Source organism: Oncorhynchus mykiss, chromosome 17, assembly GCF_057628025.1.
Source record: "Oncorhynchus mykiss isolate SJ-2025 chromosome 17, ASM5762802v1, whole genome shotgun sequence".
Taxonomy (NCBI): Eukaryota; Metazoa; Chordata; class Actinopteri; order Salmoniformes; family Salmonidae; genus Oncorhynchus; species Oncorhynchus mykiss.
The window spans coordinates 64046831-64067500 of record NC_143038.1 but is presented as its reverse complement, the minus strand read 5'-3'; the positions used below and the strand labels follow the sequence as shown (position 1 = coordinate 64067500).

The 20670-nt window shown below is 43.9% G+C and overlaps 1 protein-coding gene across 2 annotated transcripts in view; it reads right to left on the bottom strand.

Moving 5' to 3' along the window:
- Positions 1–20670, bottom strand: part of uba7 (ubiquitin-like modifier activating enzyme 7) — a 74536-nt gene that overhangs the window by 31257 nt on the left and 22609 nt on the right. For both annotated transcript variants that reach the window (XM_036950741.2, XM_090206299.1), the window contains exons 17-21: positions 15424–15498; positions 13527–13722; positions 13342–13433; positions 11513–11605; positions 8498–8689 (exon numbers count right to left, since the gene is read on the bottom strand). In XM_036950741.2, coding sequence (XP_036806636.2) covers positions 8498–8689; positions 11513–11605; positions 13342–13433; positions 13527–13722; positions 15424–15498 — 648 coding nt within the window. The remainder of the gene's footprint in view (positions 1–8497; positions 8690–11512; positions 11606–13341; positions 13434–13526; positions 13723–15423; positions 15499–20670) is intronic.

Here is a 20670-nt window from a genome sequence, read left to right as displayed (position 1 = left end):
AGCTCTATTCTCCCTCTAGAAGCCGAGTGTTAGCCCTATTCCCCCTCTAGAAGCTGAGTGTTTGCTCTAGTCTCCCTCTAGAAGCTGAGTGTTAGCTCTATTCTCCCTCTAGAAGCTGAGTGTTAGCCCTATTCCCCCTCTAGAAGCCAAGTGTCAGCCCTATTCACCCTCTAGAAGCTGAATGTTAGCCCTATTCCCCCTCTAGAAGCTGAGTGTTAGCTCTATTCTCCCTCTAGAATCTGAGTGTTAGCTCTATTCTCCCTCTAGAAGCTGAGTGTTAGCTCTATTCTCCCTCTAGAAGCTGAGTGTTAGCTCTATTCTCCCTCTAGAAGCTGAGTGTTAGCTCTATTCTCCCTCTAGAAGCTGAGTGTTAGCCCTATTCTCCCTCTAGAAGCTGAGTGTTAGCTCTATTCTCCCTCTAGAAGCCGAGTGTTAGCCCTATTCCCCCTCTAGAAGCTGAGTGTTAGCTCTAGTCTCCCTCTAGAAGCTGAGTGTTAGCTCTATTCCCCCTCTAGAAGCTGAGTGTTAGCTTTATTCCCCCTCTAGAAGCTGAGTGTTAGCTCTATTCCCCCTCTAGAAGCTGAGTGTTAGCTCTATTCTCCCTCTAGAAGCTGAGTGTTAGCTCTATTCTCCCTCTAGAAGCTGAGTGTTAGCCCTATTCCCCCTCTAGAAGCTGAGTGTTAGCTCTCTTCTCCCTCTAGAAGCTGAGTGTTAGCCCTTTTCTCCCTCTAGGTCATATCAAATGAATCCAACGGGCAAGAATGTGACCAGCGACTACCATTACACTAAAGAGGCACATTAAACTTTATTGTGAAGTTTAAACACTCCCTTTGCAGTTCTAAACCACAAATATCAATAAATGTGCCAAGAAAACATAAATGCCAGGAAAGAGAAGAACGAAACGTGAGGAAAGTTAGCTAGTTCAAGTTGGACGTGGCATTTCTGCATGTCAATCTCAGAGATCACAGCATCACGTTTCAGTGCTCTCCAAATGTTATGACCCATGCCCGAACCCCTAGTGAAAACCATCAACACTTAGTGGAAAGCGATACTCAGAGTCTCTCTGTGGGGCTGACGAGGGCTGCCTCCTATTCTTTTACATTGTTGTGCCTCGTCACACTTACACTACCGTTCAAACGTTTGGGGTCACTTAGAAATGTCCTTGTTTTTGAAAGAAAAACATTTTTTTGGGCCCATTAAAATAACATCAAATTGATCAGAAAAACAGTGTAGACATTGTTAATGTTCTAAATGACTATTGTAGCTGGAAACGGCTGATTTCGAATGGAATATCTACCTAGGCGTACAGAGGCCCATTATCAGCAACCATCACTCCTGTGTTCCAATGGCATGTTGTGTTAGCTAATCCATGTTCATAATTTTAAAAGGCAAATTTATCATTAGAAAAGCCTTGTGCAATGATGTTAGCTCAGGTGAAAACTGTTGTGCTGATTAAAGAAGCAAAAAAATTGGCCTTCTTTAGACTAGTTGAGTATCAGCATTTGTGGGTTCGATTACAGGCTCAAAATGGACAGAAACAAATAACTTTCTTCTGAAACTCGTCAGTCTATTCTTGTTCTGAGAAATGAAGTCTATTCCATGTGAGAAATTGCCAAGAAACTGAAGATCTCGTACAACGCTGTGTACTTCTCCCTTCACAGAACAGCACAAACTGGCTCTAACCAGAATAGAAAGAGGAGTGGGAGGCCCCGGTGCACAACTCAGCAAGAGGGCAAGTACATTAGTCCTCAACTGGCAGCTTCATTAAATAGTACCCGCAAAACACCAGTCTCATCGTCAACAGTGAATAGGCGACTCCGAGATGCTGGCCTTCTAGGCAGAGTTCCTCTGTCCAGTGTCTGTGTTCTTTTGCCCATCGTAATCTTTCTTTTTTATTGACCATGCTGAGATGTTACTTTTTCTTTGCAACTCTGCCTAGAAGGCCACCATCCCGGAAAAGCCTCTTCACTGTTGTGCTTTTCTTTCAAAAACGAAGACATTTCTAAGTGACCACAAACTTTTGAATGGTAGTGTACATTACTACACTTTCCGTAAAAATACAGTCCACTACACATATCATTCAAAGGTAAACGTGTGTACTTTCTACGTCGTATCGACCACTACCTCAGGAGGTAGCGCACGACCCTCGGCCCAACAGTTGCCCTCCTTGAAGCAGGGCAGTGTAAACACAAATGTCTTAGTGAGCCAACACTCCTACAGTATAAATGGTAATAGCAGAGCAATGTTTTAGAAACAGCTGAAATGTATTAACATTTTCCTCATATTTAAGAAATGTTTTATTGGGTTTTTACATGAAATTGCAGTAACTGCCTGTTACATTATTAAATAGTCACAGAAGCTGCTGGTTGCACTGAGCCATGTTAAACTACAGAAGCCCATCCCCACCACCCAACAAATATAAAATGTACATCATACAAATAGGATATGTTTTTTCATTTGTAACATTGTGAGGTCATTTCAGAAGTGGCACCACAGGTCCCAGAGTGGTGGTGGTGGGGGGAATTATTTTCCCGGGGCCCAGAGTTATTCCTGATCTGGTAGTAGGCTAACCTAACCAACTCTGGACCTAGTTGTAGCATATGACATAGTAATAACTCAGTTGTAAAAACATGTTTTATATGGGCTATGATGGGACCAGATAATTGTTCTAATCAGGTCACATGCTTTTATAAACAACATTAAAACCCTTTAAACGGACAAAGAGACAAATGCGATTGGACAATAACATTAACAGGGCTGAGCTCGCTGTATGTAGGCCTTTGCATCTGTAACTATAAATGACACTCATACAGTATGTCATCACTATTGTGTTGATTCATTCCAGTCAATCATTTTTTATAAAAAAATGCCTCGGTTCACATTTTCTTAGAACACAAATAAATGGGCATATTTTAGGCTATAAAAACATGACATTACATTTATGGGCTAATGTCACTTGATGAAGCCTGTTATACAACTCTGTGCTTTGGTCTTGAAGCTAAAATGTAATGAGTTTAGCATTCAGATGAGAAAATAAACCTTTTCATTGTCTGCACATACAGGCTTGTGAATTGTTTCATTATTCAAGAGTGTAATATGGATTTGTTGCATTATTTAACGGTGTAATATGTTTTAGAAGAAAGGTTTGTCATACTGTGATATTTACGGTCAATTTGAGATGTGGACCAACACTGTGGCATTGCCAGCCACAATGAAAGGTAGGCCAGGGTGTCATGTGAATTGAAAAGTAGAATTCTCTTTCAAATCTCGTAGTGGGAATAGGGTCTTAATTATCTATATAGAGAACAACAACAGTAGGGGGAAACAGCTGTTTAAAACCCACAGTCTCTGGGGATGAAGGGGGATGCTAGGGGCATTGGGGAAAAGTGCAGGCATTTTGTTATTTTGTTATTGCCAAAGTATGGCTATTAGCCAGCTAAGCCCCATTTCCTGTTTTAGAATAGCAAAAAAAGAATGCTATTGTTACAGATGAATACACCACTTCAGTTGCACCAAGAGTGTATTCAGAACAAAAAACCTTATGAACTCAGCAAAAAAAGAAACATCCTCTCACTGTCAACTGCGTTTGTCAGAAAAATTAATATGTGTAAATATTTGTATGAACATAACAAGATGCAACAACTGAGACATTAACTGAACAAGTTCCACATACATGTGACTAACAGAAATTGAATAATGTGTCCCTGAACAAAATAAAAAGTAACAGTCAGTATCTGGTGTGGCCACCAGCTGCATTAAGTACTGCAGTGCATCTCCTCCTCATGGACTGCAAAAGATTTGCCAGTTCTTGCTGTGAGATGTTACCCCACTCTTCCACCAAGGCACCTGCAAGTTTCCGGACATTTCTGGGGGGAATGGCCCTAGCAGTCACCCTCCGATCCAACAGGTCACAGACATGCCAATGGGATTGAGATCCGGGCTCTTCACTGGCCATGGCAGAACACTGACATTCCTGTCTTGCAGGAAATCACGCACAGAACAAGCAGCATGGCTGGTGGCATTGTCATGCTGGAGTGTCATGTCAGGATGAGCCTGGAGGAAGGGTACCACATGAGGGAGGAGGATGTCTTCCCTTTAACGCACAACATTGAGATAGCCTGCAATGACAACAAGCTCAGTCCGATGATGCTGTGACACACCGCCCCAGGCCATGACAGACCCTCCACCTCCAAATCAATTCCGCTCCAGAGTACAGGCCTCGGTGTAACGCTTATTCCTTCGACGATAAACGTGAATCTGACCATCACCCCTGGTGAGAAAACCGCAAATCGTCAGAGAAGAGCACTTTTTGCCAGTCCTGCCTGGTCCAGAGACGGTGGGTTTGCGCCCAAATGCAACATTGTTGCCGGTGAGGACCTGCCTTACAACAGGCCTACAAGCCCTCAGTCCAGCCTCTCTCAGCCTATTGTGGACAGTCTGAGCACTGATGGAGGGATTGTGCGTTCCTGGTGTAACTCGAGCAGTTGTTGTTGCCATCCTGTACCTGTCCCACAGGTGTGATGTTCGGATGTACCGATCCTGTGCAGGTGTTGTTACACGTAGTCTGACACTGCGAGGACGATCAGCTGTCCGTCCTGTCTCCCTATAGCGCTGTCTTAGGCGTCTCACAGTACGGACATTGCAATTTATTCCCCTAGCCACATCTGCACATCATGCCTCCTTGCAGCATGCCTAAGGACCCTGGGCATCTTTCTTTTGGTGTTTTTCAGAGTCAGTAGAAAGGCCTCTTTAGTGTCCTAAGTTTTCATACCTGTGTCCTTAATTACCTACGGTCTGTAAGCTGTTAGTGTCTTAACGACCGTTCCACAGGTGCATGTTCATTAATTGTTTATGGTTCATTGAACAAGCATGGGAAACAGTGTTTTAACCCTTTACAATGAAGATCTGTGAAGTTATTTGGATTTTTACGAATTATCTTTGAAAGACAGGGTCCTGAAAAATTGACGTTTCTTTTTTTGCTGAGTTTATTATACCACCTTTATGGTTGCAATAACCATCTACCAGTCTCCGTGGCCAGATGTTAATGGTCCATTTATATGGGGCTTTCACTGCAGGTGTTCTCTTAGCCAACGTTTAGCTCATTGGTACTGTGTACAATCTCTCTTTCTCCTAGAATGATATCTCTATATCCACAGAGCATGTTTCTGCAGAGAAGGAGGACTGTGGCATGCAGACAAAATATCTAAAGATGAGGTTATCTGCTGGTCAAGCTAACAGACTACCAAACCCATTTAAGGCTCTAGTCCAGTTATTTGATATAAAAAGCTGACTGATCTCATGGCAGGGGTGGTCTACATCCATGCATGCGTAAGTTGATCCCTTGATAGTTGTCAGATCACCAGTGAGATGTAACAGCTGCACGCCTGCACTCACTTCAAAAGCAGACTAATAAAATTGGCAATAATCCTGAAGGATATTTAGTCTGGCGGGGAAACGGGCTGAGATGAAAATGATAAAGTAGCATGTTGCAGCAATGACTAAAGCAGACCATGTGGTCCAGCTGCGATTCAGCTCTGTGACGAAGAGGCAAAATCTTGATACTTATCAATGTGTTCATGAAACATTTGTTTAAGAAAAAAACATTGTAAAAGCAGGTATAATTATAATAAATACACTGTGCAGAGTGATATACAAAGAATATAAACATTTGTATGACCTTATTAACAGTGTATTTGCTAAAGTATTTTTTCTTGTTCCTCCGGATAACGTATACAAATCATTTCTCTACCTAATTACTGGTGCTGCAGACTGCGTGCTTCCCATGCACTTCTCCTTCATGTTGCCATATCTCCATCTGGCCTGACAGCTTGTCTTCCACACACCTCCTCCTCCTCCACCACACACACCTCCTCCATCTAGCACACAAAGGCTGCCAAGGTGAGCTGAGGTAACCAGACCCCAGGACTCCCTCCAGATGGCTCTGGCCACACCTTCCAACAGGCTAGCTGGGCAGCTGGCCTTTACAACACTCAGGAGAAAGGGAGCGGCTATCCCCATATCTTTGCCTCAGACAAGGTGAGAGGCTATCAAACACCTTCGCCATTTTAAAGTAGTAATATCATTGATAAGAGGGGGGTTTGACTGACAAGGTGCTTTGGGAACAGTGACTGGAGTGAGGTAATTGGTAAGCTTGTATGTGAGAGCATGTCATTCCTAAACACAGGAAAGGAAGCAGCAGACAGAAGTATGTATGAGCTGAAGTATTGAAAACAAACCCACAGGAAGCTGAGGTCTGTCTAGGCCTTCTGTTAACCCAGTCTACTCTCAGGAGGACTAGGGGAGATGCACGCACACGTTCCTCACATAAAACAACATCCTCCCTCCCCGCCTGTCAGGAGGGCTGACCTGGGACTTCCCCAATTCTGACCTTTGGGTTCAGAGGTCACTCATGTGCCATGTTCATGATGACCACTATGCTATGAATGTCCATAAACCCAGATACTATCAATTTTGGCATAATCAAGTTGCTTTGCTTCTATTGTACATACAGGAAACATGGACACAAAAGAGGAGGCAGAGTGTTAGTGTCTGCATCACTATATTTCAGCAAAACTATTCAAACACAAAAAGCACGGTAAGCCTGTTTTTTTTGCAATGGAGGAAATTAGGTGACATTTGTTCTCTTTAGTCAGTCTCCAGTCTAACTGAGACACAAGTTGCGACCATTTGGGAGGGGTGGGGAGTGGGGAGCATGAGGAGAGACTGTATGAGGACCAGAACACCTCTTACCATTTGTGTGTTCTGGACACTGCGAACACAAGTGTATTGGTGAAGACAGGTGTGTGTGTGTGTGTGTGTGTGTGTGTGTGTGTGTGTGTGTGTGTGTGTGTGTGTGCACAATATACACTGAGCATACAAAACATTAGGAACACCTTCCTAATATTGAGTTGCACCCTCCTTTTGCCCTCAGAACAGTCTCAATTCGTCGGGGTCCACCCAGACCCAGACCCAACACGCCTCTGTGTTCTCCCCATCTGGAGACCTGTATTATATCTACTCTGGCCTACATGGCTCCTTCACTCTACTTAGTCAGCCATACACTAGCCCAGCTCAACACAGCACAACAACAGAGCTCAACACATTACAGCTCAGTCTAGCTCAGCTCAGCCCAACAATACAGCTCAACACAGTTCAGCACAGACCAGCTCAGCCCAACAATACAGCTCAACACAGTACAGCACAGACCAGCTCAGCCCAACAAGAGAGCTCAACACAGTACATACAGCTCAGCACCGCACAGCCCAGTCATTAGCTGCAGTTGGATGGCTTCCTGTGCATTGAGACATGAAGATACTTATTTAGAAGCTGAACTAAAATATATGCTGATGCCACAAAAAAAAGAGACTTGAACAGTTGGGGTCTGGAAAATATTGTCCCCCTCATCTCTGCAGTGTGTTATAAATCTTTAGGTTCTAGTTATTTAAAGTGCTCTCTCTGCATGACTGCTAACATTCACGGTGAATCAACTGTTTTCCATGCAGTTCTGACTAGGTTTGGAATGTCTGGACAAGGGTCAAGTGAAAGAGGAAAAACAGAACTTCCCTACACAGAACTGGTGAAACATGATTTCCAACATGAATCATAACAAAAAGCCATTATGTCTGTGCTGTCCCCGCCTCATATGCTCCCATAGGTCTCATAAACAGGCCTACATATTGCCATAGCTACCTAACTGCTCAACAAGCTTTTAGCATACCAAACCGAGCAAGAGGACAGTGTACAGTACAACAACCCTTGTACTGTCGGGATTTGGGGGCGCCTACAGGAGGACAAGGCCCGCTTCCCGGGTCAGACCCTTCCAGAGGTGAGCTATCCTGGGACGGGGAAGGGGGCGTTGTGGGCGTCACCTTACCTCATCATCGGGTGTCCTCCCAATCCATGACCCAGAACTAGACCCAGAGTTCTGTTTGGCTTTCTAATTGGCAAGTGCCCATTCTTGTTCTAGGTTATAGTGTGGCCATTGTTCCATAGAACCGAATAACCCAAAAGCCAGGCATTACATCTGAAGCAAACTGGAGATGTGGGCCTGAAAGCTCTCTCTTCTTAGAACACACTTTTCTCTGCTCTTTTCTCTGCTTCTATTCTATTCTCTTGCTTCACACTTGGGTGCCTTTATGCATTGAAGGTCTCCTGGATTGTGCAAACACAGCTCCAGGCAGGGTGGCGCGGGGGTGGGGGGGTGTACAGTTACTCCCTGCCTTACCTGGATGCAAACACCCTCTCGGATTAGACTGAGCTGAGTTAACCCCTCCCTTATGGGCCGTGGATTCTCAGGTTAGCTGTAGTCTCTTACACTATAAAGCGGAACAGATTTAGGCCTAAATGCTGAAGTAACAGTAGCAGTTAAGAGGCAGACTGAATACAGTCTCTGTTTTACCATGTAAATACTGTCAGTTCAATTCCCTCTCCTGTAAAAAAAAAAAAAATTGCATTCATCACTTTACACTGTGGGTGTGTGTGCTGACCGGTCACTCACTGTGAAGCGCTGTGGCCCGAGGGGCTCTGACAGGACACAGTACTGGACAGCCAGGTTGATGTAGCCTGAGCGGTAGGAGCTGATCTTCCTGTGGCCCTGGACCAGCTTGTACAGCTCCACACACATCAGACCTGCCACCGCAGCCGTGGTCGTGGCTATAGCCGGGATGATGCGACCCGCGATCAGCTTACTCTGTGGATGAGGGGAGAAAGAAGCTCCAGTTAAAAGAGTGTGTGTGTGTGTGTTTGGTTTTACTATCCTTGTGGGGACCAGAAGTCCTCACAAGGATAGTAAAACAAAGAAAAGTGAGAGAGGGGGGGGCATTTGTGGGGACATTTCGCTAGGAGTTAGGAGTTAGGGTTAGAGTTAGGAGTTAGGAGTTAGGAGTTAGGAGTTAGGAGTTAGGAGTTAGGGTTAGGAGTTAGGGTTAGGAGTTAGGGTTAGGAGTTAGGAGTTAGGGTTAGGAGTTAGGAGTTAGGGTTAGAGTTAGGAGTTAGGAGTTAGGAGTTAGGAGTTAGGGTTAGGAGTTAGGAGTTAGGAGTTAGGGTTAGAGTTAGGAGTTAGGGTTAGGAGTTAGGGTTAGGAGTTAGGGTTAGGAGTTAGGGTTAGGAGTTAGGGTTAGGAGTTAGAGTTAGGGGTTAGGGGTTAGGAGTTAGGGTTAGGAGTTAGGGTTAGGAGTTAGGGTTAGGAGTTAGAGTTAGGGGTTAGGAGTTAGGAGTTAGGGTTAGAGTTAGGAGTTAGGGTTAGGAGTTAGGGTTAGGAGTTAGGGTTAGGAGTTTGGGTTAGGAGTTAGAGTTAGGGGTTAGGGGTTAGGAGTTAGGGTTAGAGTTAGGAGTTAGGGTTAGGAGTTAGGGTTAGGAGTTAGAGTTAGGAGTTAGAGTTAGGGGTTAGGGGTTAGGAGTTAGGGTTAGAGTTAGGAGTTAGGGTTAGGAGTTAGGGTTAGGAGTTAGGGTTAGAGTTAGGAGTTAGGGTTAGGAGTTAGGAGTTAGGGTTAGAGTTAGGGTTAGGAGTTAGGGTTAGGGTTAGGAGTTAGGAGTTAGGGTTAGAGTTAGGAGTTAGGGTTAGGAGTTAGGGTTAGGAGTTAGAGTTAGGAGTTAGGAGTTAGGGTTAGGAGTTAGGGTTAGAGTTAGGAGTTAGGGTTAGGAGTTAGGAGTTAGGGTTAGAGTTAGGGTTAGGAGTTAGGGTTAGAGTTAGGAGTTAGGGTTAGGAGTTAGGAGTTAGGGTTAGAGTTAGGAGTTAGGGTTAGAGTTAGGAGTTAGGGTTAGGAGTTAGGGTTAGGAGTTAGGGTTAGAGTTAGGAGTTAGGGTTAGGAGTTAGGGTTAGGAGTTAGAGTTAGGAGTTAGAGTTAGGGGTTAGGGGTTAGGAGTTAGGGTTAGAGTTAGGAGTTAGGGTTAGGAGTTGGGGGTTAGGGTTAGAGTTAGGAGTTAGGGTTAGAGTTAGGAGTTAGGGTTAGGAGTTAGGGTTAGGAGTTAGAGTTAGGAGTTAGAGTTAGGGGTTAGGGGTTAGGAGTTAGGGTTAGAGTTAGGAGTTGGGGGTTAGGAGTTGGGGGTTAGGAGTTAGTGTTAGGAGTTAGGGTTAGGAGTTAGGGTTAGAGTTAGGAGTTAGGGTTAGGAGTTAGGAGTTAGAGTTAGGAGTTAGAGTTAGGGGTTAGGGGTTAGGAGTTAGGGTTAGAGTTAGGAGTTGGGGGTTAGGAGTTGGGGGTTAGGAGTTAGGGTTAGGAGTTAGGGTTAGAGTTAGGGGTTAGGAGTTAGGGTTAGAATTAGGGGTTAGGGTTAGAGTTAGGGGTTAGGGTTAGAGTTAGGGGTTTAAAATGGGAATTCATTGTTTGTTCCCCACAAGGACAGAAAAACAGGGCTGACCTGGGACTTCCCCAATTCTGACCTTTGGGTTCAGAGGTCACTCATGTGCCATGTTCATGATGACCACTATGCTATGAATGTCCATAAACCCAGATACTATCAATTTTGGCATAATCAAGTTGCTTTGCTTCTATTGTACATACAGGAAACATGGACACAAAAGAGGAGGCAGAGTGTTAGTCTGCATCACTATATTTCAGCAAAACTATTCAAACACAAAAAGCACGGTAAGCCTGTTTTTTTTGCAATGGAGGAAATTAGGTGACATTTGTTCTCTTTAGTCAGTCTCCAGTCTAACTGAGACACAAGTTGCGAGTTAGGGTTAGAGTTAGGAGTTAGGGTTAGGAGTTAGGAGTTAGGGTTAGAGTTAGGGTTAGGAGTTAGGGTTAGAGTTAGGAGTTAGGGTTAGGAGTTAGGAGTTAGGGTTAGAGTTAGGAGTTAGGGTTAGAGTTAGGAGTTAGGGTTAGGAGTTAGGGTTAGGAGTTAGGGTTAGAGTTAGGAGTTAGGGTTAGGAGTTAGGGTTAGGAGTTAGAGTTAGGAGTTAGAGTTAGGGGTTAGGGGTTAGGAGTTAGGGTTAGAGTTAGGAGTTAGGGTTAGGAGTTGGGGGTTAGGGTTAGAGTTAGGAGTTAGGGTTAGAGTTAGGAGTTAGGGTTAGGAGTTAGGGTTAGGAGTTAGAGTTAGGAGTTAGAGTTAGGGGTTAGGGGTTAGGAGTTAGGGTTAGAGTTAGGAGTTGGGGGTTAGGAGTTGGGGGTTAGGAGTTAGGGTTAGGAGTTAGGGTTAGGAGTTAGGGTTAGAGTTAGGAGTTAGGGTTAGGAGTTAGGAGTTAGAGTTAGGAGTTAGAGTTAGGGGTTAGGGGTTATGAGTTAGGGTTAGAGTTAGGAGTTGGGGGTTAGGAGTTGGGGGTTAGGAGTTAGGGTTAGGAGTTAGGGTTAGAGTTAGGGGTTAGGAGTTAGGGTTAGAATTAGGGGTTAGGGTTAGAGTTAGGGGTTAGGGTTAGAGTTAGGGGTTTAAAATGGGAATTCATTGTTTGTTCCCCACAAGGACAGAAAAACAAATCTCAAAAATCTTTTGAGATACTGGGAAATCTCTTTCTCTCACTCTTTCTATCACTCTCTGTTGTGTCGCTGTAATAGGAGAAAACAATGAAGATTCTAACCTTGTGACGATCAGCTGTTGGGATGTCGTAGTTCTCTGCCCTCAAGTTAGAGGCAGCCACTATGTAGTCTATGTGGAAGTTATTATCATCATCCTGTAAACACAATTGATCCTCTTTATAATACATGAATGCATTAACCGTTAATATCCAAAGACCACTAGATTGTTCTATTTTCAGGGAACACCTGCCACAGGAGCAACATGGTTCTGAAGAGGAGACAACTGGAGAAACATTCTGACATACATTACATCAACAGCTGTGAGATGAAGATGAGATCAACTGATTCCAGGCCAGAATACTTCTCAGCACTTCCTTGTCTGTTAAAGCCAAATGAGTCAATGATGTGATGCCGTGGTTCGTCTGCTTTGAGCTCTGAGGCCTTTGTGTCTGTGTCACTTTAATTACACTAGTACATGACTTGTCACCCCTCTGCCATGTAGTGGAAATCAGATTCCCCTGTTAGCGACACTGTCTATGAGCTCACACCTCAGCCAGCACAGCCCTACAAAGAGGGCGACAATCAGTCAGGGGCAGCTGGAGGGGTCATGAGGTAGTCTCACCTGGCAACCCGATACTGCGGAATCTGTTTCCTCACATTCCAGGCATCTGTAGCATGACCTGTCCAGTTAGCAGAGGTAGAGAGTAGGTGGACAAGGAGGATGAGGAGGTGGACGAGGAGGAGGGTCTCAGTCACATCCAAGGCAAGGTGACATCTAATACCTGTCTTACCTCAGCCACCTTACACACTTCACCAGCCACCCTACACACTTCACCAGCCACCCTACACACTTCACCAGCCACCCTACACACTTCGCCAGCCACACTAATCAGTCATCTGTACTACACAGCTCCAAACCTCCTTTAATGATGGATAGATGAGGCGGGGGAGTGAGAGAGAAGAGAGAGAGTGGGAGTGAGAGAAAGAAAGAAAGAAAGGAGAGAGAGAGAGAGGCTCCAGTTCCACTGCATGACAGTGACTGGCTGTACAATGGAAGTGTTATGGAGGAACTTTTGCCCTCGGGGCTGCGTGAGTGTGCTGCTTCACAGGGCTGGGTGACATGGTGGTGGTAGACCATGTGAGATGGGGAGCGGGGGGGACGGGGGGACGACGACGACGACGACACCCTACAGCCCCACAAACAGGGCTAGAGGTCCTCAGGCCTAGTCACTGTAGACTGTTTATTCACCACTGTTCTGTAGACTGTTTATTCACCACTGTTCTGTAGACTGTTTATTCACCACTGTTCTGTAGACTGTTTATTCACCACTGTTCTGTAGACTGTTTATTCACCACTGTTCTGTAGACTGTTTATTCACCACTGTTCTGTAGACTGTTTATTCCCCACTGTTCTGTAGACTGTTTATTCATCACTGTTCTGTAGACTGTTTATTCACCACTGTTCTGTAGCCTGTTTATTCACCACTGTTCTGTAGACTGTTTATTCACCACTGTTCTGTAGACTGTTTATTCACCACTGTTCTGTAGACTGTTTATTCACCACTGTTCTGTAGACTGTTTATTCACCACTGTTCTGAAAGCTGTTAATAACAAGATATGCACTCTCTAAAATACTACCCCTTACAGTAGCAGTGCAACAGAGAGGACCCAGAACACAGGACAGCCCTGTTTCCTTTGACACTGAGCCACTGCAGTGTGTGTCCCGTCAGGGACTAGTACAGACAAGGGTCACTGAGGACCCAAAGACCAAACTGCTATTTTTTTTGCCCCATATAGAGTTCAACATGGACCATTGCCCTCTGTGTGGCCCCTAGCACTATGCAGTGTTACCAGTGGAGATATGGCGAGCATGGCGCTGGGCTCTTATTACCTTCTCAAAGTCAATGGGGTGCATCTGCAGGGCTGCGCTGTTCACTGGAGGAGAGGACAGCTTCTTCTGCAACTCATCCAGTCGGCCTGTGTCTGGTCAAATGGAACAGAAATACAGAGTAACACAAAGGCCTGAGAAACAGGCTTATAACACAACATACAGTAGATAAATGGACAGTTACTCACCCAAATGTCCACTCTCCCTCTCCTCCTCCATCTCCTTGTCAGTGAGATGGATCTTGACAGTAGACTTGGGGGTGAAGGCAGGTATGTGGACCGTCTCTAGGATGCTCCTGATTGCAGAGCTGTCTCGTGTACCCACAATCCCATAGATCTGCCCATAGAGGTTGGCTGCTGCCACCACATAGTCCATATGGGTGGTCTACAATACATGACAAGATAACACAAACTGTTAATGACCCCCCCACCTCTCCATCTCAACAGTCAGAACCAGACCTGCTGAGGTAAAATAAATAATTACATTACACACATGCTGCTAACTCAAACAAAACCCACAAATCCACTTTGGTCATATTAGGGGTGGTACAAAGACCACTTCCAACCAGTTGCACGCGAGGAGCAAAAGCTATGGAAAATGTTAATATCTGACAGGATGTTCATCACGAATAGAGGATGTTCATCATGGATAGAGGATGTTCATCATGAATAGAGGATGTTCATCATGGATAGAGGATGTTCATCATGGATAGAGGATGTTCATCATGGATAGAGGATGTTCATCATGGATAGAGTTGGCTAGGTTCCTTTCTAAATGTAATCCGTTACAGTTACTAGTTAGCGGTCTAAAATTGTGACCAGTAACGTAACTTTTAGATTACTCAAACGCAGTAGCACAATCTGATTACTTTCAGTTACTTTTGGATTACTTTCCCCACCAGAGGCATTAGAAGAAGACAAAAAGGTTTCATCAAACACATTTGGTGTCCTCATAGTGGTCTGTGACTTGTGGTCAGACTCGCTCAGGTGGAACAAACTTAAACTTGCGCCGTTTTTCAATGCTGACTTGAAAATCATTGAGAAATCAGAAAGGTGTCATAGTATATTTTTTGGCAAACATTGTTCTGAATTTAAAAGTAATCCAAGAAGTAATCATCTGTTTTTTTCAAAAATATCTGTAATCTGATTAGAATATTTTTGTGATTCATCATGTAGTTTTAAATAGTAATGTCTACCATTGAATACATCAGAGGACTATGAAAGATTCATAGGGTGGTTCCACTGATTTACAACTGCTACTAAATGGCATTCAACAGGCCATGAATAAGCTCTATGCTCTAGAAGCAGTCAGTGTGTTTATTGAGTGTGTTGATAAGAGGCATTCCTAAAGAACATTGTTGTGTCCTATTGTCTGCCTGTGAGAGCTGCAGGCCCAGACCTGAGGACAGGTGAGGAGACAACCCCTCATACCAGGAGAGGAGGGGAACAGAGAGGAGATAACAGAGAGTAGAAAACAGAGAGGAGAGAACAGAGAGGAGAGAACAGAGAGGAGGGGAACAGAGGAGGGAACAGAGGAGAGAACGGAGAGGAGAGAACAGAGAGGAGAGAACAGAGAGGAGAGAACAGAGGAGGGAACAGAGAAGAGAGAACATGGAGGAGAGAACAGAGAGGAGAGAAAAGAGAGGAGAGAAAAGAGAGGAGGGGAACAAAGTGGAGAGAACAGAGAGGAGAGAACGATTTTTCACCTCTATAGCTCCATTGTGTGTGCCTGTGTGTGTGTGTGTGTGTGTGTGTGTGTGTGTGTGTGTGTGTGTGTGTGTGTGTGTGTGTGTGTGTGTGTGTGTGTGTGTGTGTGTGTGTATGCACGTGTGTGTGTATATGTGTACGTAAAGTTGGGGTAGATTTTATCCACCTTGCTTTGTCAGCAGCAGAAGGTAAGTGGTTCTCACAGGTTAGATAAGAACCAATCCAATATCCAACCAGAGAGAATGTGAGGGGTGTGTTATCAGCTAAGATAATGACATTTCAAATCATTCCCGCTGGTTCGACAGGCAAATGAGACAACTGCAGTGCACTGTGTGTGTCTGAGACTGAGGAGAGATACAGTAGGTTGTGTAAAACTTACATTGCTGGAGTCAAAGGTCAAGGGATGGGGACATCTCTTTGCCCCAGACCAGAAAGGCAGACCTGAACTCGTCAACTGAGAAAACACAGACAAAGAGTGAATATTCAATTAAATCAATCAATCACAGCAATAATTAACCAATACAATGACGGTGTTCAAAGCAAAGGGGGTCTTGAGACTGTCCACACCAATCCATAGGAAATATACATCACTACCTAGATGATCATGGGATTATATGATATCTTCATAACCACAGAGTAAATATGGAAAGGGATGTGTCCTTGTGCTTGGTATATGAATGACAATCACATTCTAATATAATACTTTCCCTGGGTCATTATCTGACACACCAACACCACATTCCCAGAGGCCATGCAGGCAGACAGAGAGACAGTTGTGTTGACGACACCATTTGTTGTCCTGATAAAAGAAGAACAGAGGAGCCTGAGAGCTTTGATCCCGAGTGGTGCAGCAGTCTAAGGCACTGCATGTCAGTGCTAGCGACGTCACTACAGACACCCTGGTTCGTATCCAGGCTGTATCACAACCGGCCGTGATTGGGAGTCAAATAGGGCGGCGCACAATTGGCCCAGCGTCGTCCTGGTTTGGCCGGTGTAGGCCGTCATTGTAAATAAGAATTAGTTCCCAACTGACTTGCCTAGTTAAATAAAGGTTACATAAAAATTTAAAAAATAGCCAACAGTCTAAACAGTCCCAACAGTCTAAACAGTCTAAACAGTCCCAACAGTCTAAACAGTCCCAACAGTCCCAACAGTCCCAACAGTCTAAACAGTCCCAACAGTCCCAACAGTGCAAACAGTCCCAACAGTCCCAACAGTCTAAACAGTCCCAACAGTCTACCAACATTGCCAACAGTCTAAACAGTCCAAACAGTCCAAACAGTCTAAACAGTCCCAACAGTCTACCAACATTGCCAGCAGTCTCGACAGTCTAAACAGTCCCAACAGTCTACCAACATTGCCAACAGTCTCAACAGTCTACCAACATTGCCGACAGTCTAAACAGTCCCAACATTGCCAACAGTTTCGACAGTCTAAACAGTCCCAACAGTCTACCAACATTGCCAACAGTCTCAACAGTCTACCAACATTGCCAACAGTCTAAACAGTCCCAACAGTCTACCAACATTGCCAACAGTCTACCAACACTCTTCCAACAGTCCCAATAGTCCCAACTAGGGCTGTGGTGGTCACAACATTTTATCAGCCGGTGATTGTCAAGCAAATAACTGCCGGTCTCACGGTAATAAACTGTTAACAAACATAAAAACATTTAGCATCTCCGGGCTTCCTACAAGCCACTGATGCAGAACTTTGGAACATTTCCATTTTAAAAAGTCTAATAAATCCATGTAATACAGCCCACACCTTCACAATAAAGTCATTATTATTTTAGACAGGTATGAAGAAGACTGATATGAAGAAAATGTAGTCTATTTCAGAAGAACAGAATAACATACTCTGAGTTGTCTTTATGTCAGGTCCTGATGTGTCTATGCCATATAGTTGTGGGATACACTAGTTCATTTAGCAGACAAAATTAGCTTAGAATTTCATGGCATTGTTTTTTGCGCAGGCTGTACACACTTCATCAGTCTCATTCACAATTTGACAAGCACTTGATAATGCCTTGAATTTCACAGCATCATCCCCTTTGTGTGTCTCCGTAATGCCTCCTAACAAAATGTCCTTGGGCTCAATATATTAATTATAATTCCCTTCTCCCTGAGTCCTGTTTGCTCCGAAGCACCTCTTACTAACATGGCTCTTCATCAAGTGATCTGGTCTTTTACAAGTGAAGACAGACACATTGGGACGTGCATCCTTATCCAATTCCTAGTTGCACATTGAAGATATTGGATGAACTGTCCACATTTACTTTTTGTCAGCCAACAAGTTGAGTAGGACCAACGAACAGCAAAAGCACTAGTCTATGTCAATCTACTATCCCCCATACAAAAGTTGACCTATTCTATTCTGTTTGAGCAAATATTCCAAACATTGTCTGGGACAGTCATGTGATGCGATAGATCCCAAATTAATACAACCACTAGCATCAAAAAAACTTTTTTACACAATGTTGATAAACTATTAGGCTATTTCTTCATATTATAAGTGCAGCAATGCGGACACTACAGTAGGCTATATGAGCCAATGTTCCATTTTCAAAAGTGACCACAAATGCGATTATGCATGTGATTATCTTCCCCAAACTTGAAACTCCACACACTGCTTATGTATGCCAGTTAGGCTCTACACCCCTTGTAAAGCGGATTCATGTGCTTAATTTAAAGTAGTTATTTGGCCTCTTTAGTTGTGATACAAAGCTTATCAAAACATACAGGCATGTGGGCCTGAGGTGAGGTGTGCGACTACGATTTGAAAAAGTCATCAAAAAAGGCATAACTTGTGATTGATACGCTGATCACAAGTGGTAATATATAATTCACAAGTGACAGGCTAATATTGTCACCCATCAGACTATTCTTGATTTAATCTTGTCTTTACATATACAAAAAAATATATATGTGAAATTTGTTTTTACTAAGAATGGACCATTATCAGGCACCTGTCTCGAAACAGGGGCAGGGGAAAATGGACATGTCATCTACACACTTACAGTTGAAGTCGGAAGTTTACATACACCTTAGCCAAATACATTTAAACTCAGTTTTTTCACAATTCCTGACATTTAATCCTAGTAAAAAGTCCCTGTTTTAGGTCAGTTAGGATCAACACTTCATTTAAGTAATGTGAAATGTCAGAATATTAGTAGAGAGAATGATTTATTTCAGCTTTTACTTCTTTCATCACATTCCCAGTGGGTCAGAAGTTTACATACACTCAATTAGTATTTGGAAGCATTGCCTTTAAATTGTTTAACTTGGGTCAAAAGTTTCGGGTAGCCTTCCACAAGTCTCCCACAATAAGTTGGGTGAATTTTGGCTCATTCCTCCTATCAGACCAGAGGACATTTCTCCAAAAAGAACAATATTTGTCCCCATGTGCAGTTGCAAACCGTAGTCTGGCTTTTTTTGTGGCGGTTTTGGAGCAGTGGCTTCTTCCTTGCTGAGCGGCCTTTCAGGTTATGTCGATATAGGACTTGTTTTACTGTGGATATAGATACTTTTGTACCTGTTTCCTCCAGCATCTTCACAAGGCCCTTTGCTGCACCAAAGTACCTTCATCTCTAGGAGACAAAACAGCGTGGTCCCATGGTGTTTATAGTTGCGTACTGTTGTTTGTACAGATGAACGTGGTTCCTTCAGGAATTTGGAAATTGCTCCCAATGATGAACCAGACTTGTCGAGGTCTCCCATTTTTTTTCTGAGGTCTTGGCTGATTTCTTTTGATTTTCCCATGATGTCAAGCAAAGAGGCACTGAGTTTGAAGGTAGGCCTTGAAATACATCCACAGGACTCAAATTATGTCAATTAGTCTATCAGAAGCTTCTAAAGCCATGACATCATTTTCTGGAATTTTCCAAGCTCTTTAAAGGCACAGTCAACTTAGTGTATGTAAATTTCTGACCCACTGGAATTGTGATACAGTGAATGATATGTGAAATAATCTGTCTGTAAACAATTGTTGGAAAAATTACTTGTGTCATGCACAAAGTAGACTGTAAACTGTACATAGCGAATGGAGGACGCTTCTCCCGTGGTTCATTTTCATGCCAGCCAGGTAGGCTGTACTCCTGTTGTAAAGGGAAGCAATGTTCTTAATATTAGGAAAGTTCAGAAAACTATATAGTAGGTGTAGCCTATAGAAAACTGATGGGATCTTCCTCTTTTTTATTTAACTAGGCAAGTCAGTTAAGAACAAAGTATTATTTACAATGACGGCCTATCCCGGCCGACGCTGGGTCAATTGTGCGCCGTCCGATGGGACTCCCAATCACGGCCGGTTGTGATACAGCCTGGAATCGAAACAGGGTCTGTAGTGACGCCTCTGGCACTGAGATGCAGTGTCTTAGACCGCTGCGCCACTTGAGAGCTCAATAGAGGCCATCACTCTGTTTTCTCAAACAATTGCATAGCCTACAGAATGCTCTCACGAAGTGTTTGATTAGATTTTAGGATACATTTGCATTGATGTCAGAGTGATTAGAGGGACAATAGAGTGCTGAGTAACAGGCAGTTAGAAGTTTGTTAGGCTACTAATGACCAGCAGCATCAGAACTTGGAGAAGCCTAATTACTGTGACTAAACGGTCACGTGGAATTTGACTGCCTTCATGAATCCTGACCGCCGGTGTAGCGGTCTACCAAAAGTCCCAACAGTCTACCAACAGTCACAACAGTCTAAACAGTCTACCAAAAGTCCCAACAGTCTACCAACAGTCTCCCAACAGTCTACCAACAGTCACAACAGTCTAAACAGTCTACCAAAAGTCCCAACAGTCTACCAACAGTCTACCAACAGTCTACCAACAGTCTACCAAAAGTCCCAACAGTCTACCAACAGTCACAACAGTCTAAACAGTCTACCAAAAGTCCCAACAGTCTACCAACAGTCTACCAACAGTCACAACAGTCTACCAATAGTCACAACAGTCACAACAGTCTACCAATAGTCCCAACAGTCTACCAACAGTCACAACAGTCTAAACAGTCTACCAACAGTCTACCAACTGTCACAACTGTCTAAACAGTCTACCAATAGTCACAACAGTCACAACAGTCTACCAATAGTCACAACAGTCACAATAGTCTAAACAGTCTATCAACAGTCACAACAGTCTACCAACAGTCACAACAGTCTACCAATAGTCCCAACAGTCTACCAATAGTCCCAACTGTCTACCAACAGTCCCAGCAGTCTACCAAGTCACAACAGTCTACCAATAGTCCCAACAGTCTAAACAGTCTACCAACAGTCTACCAATAGTCCCAACAGTCTACCAACAGTCTACCAACAGTCCCAACATACCCAATAGTCCCAACAGTCTACCAACAGTCTACCAATAGTCCCAACAGTCTAAACAGCCTACCAACAGTCTAAACAGTCTACCAACAGTCCCAACAGTCTACCAACAGTCCCAATAGTCTACCAATAGTCCCAACAGTCTACCAACAGTCTCAACAGTCTACCAACCATCTACCAACAGTCCCAACAATCTACCAACAGTCCCAACAGCCTACCAACAATCACCCAACAGTCTACCAACAATCACCTAACAGTCTACCGATAGTCCCAACAGTCTACCAATAGTCCCAACAGTCTAC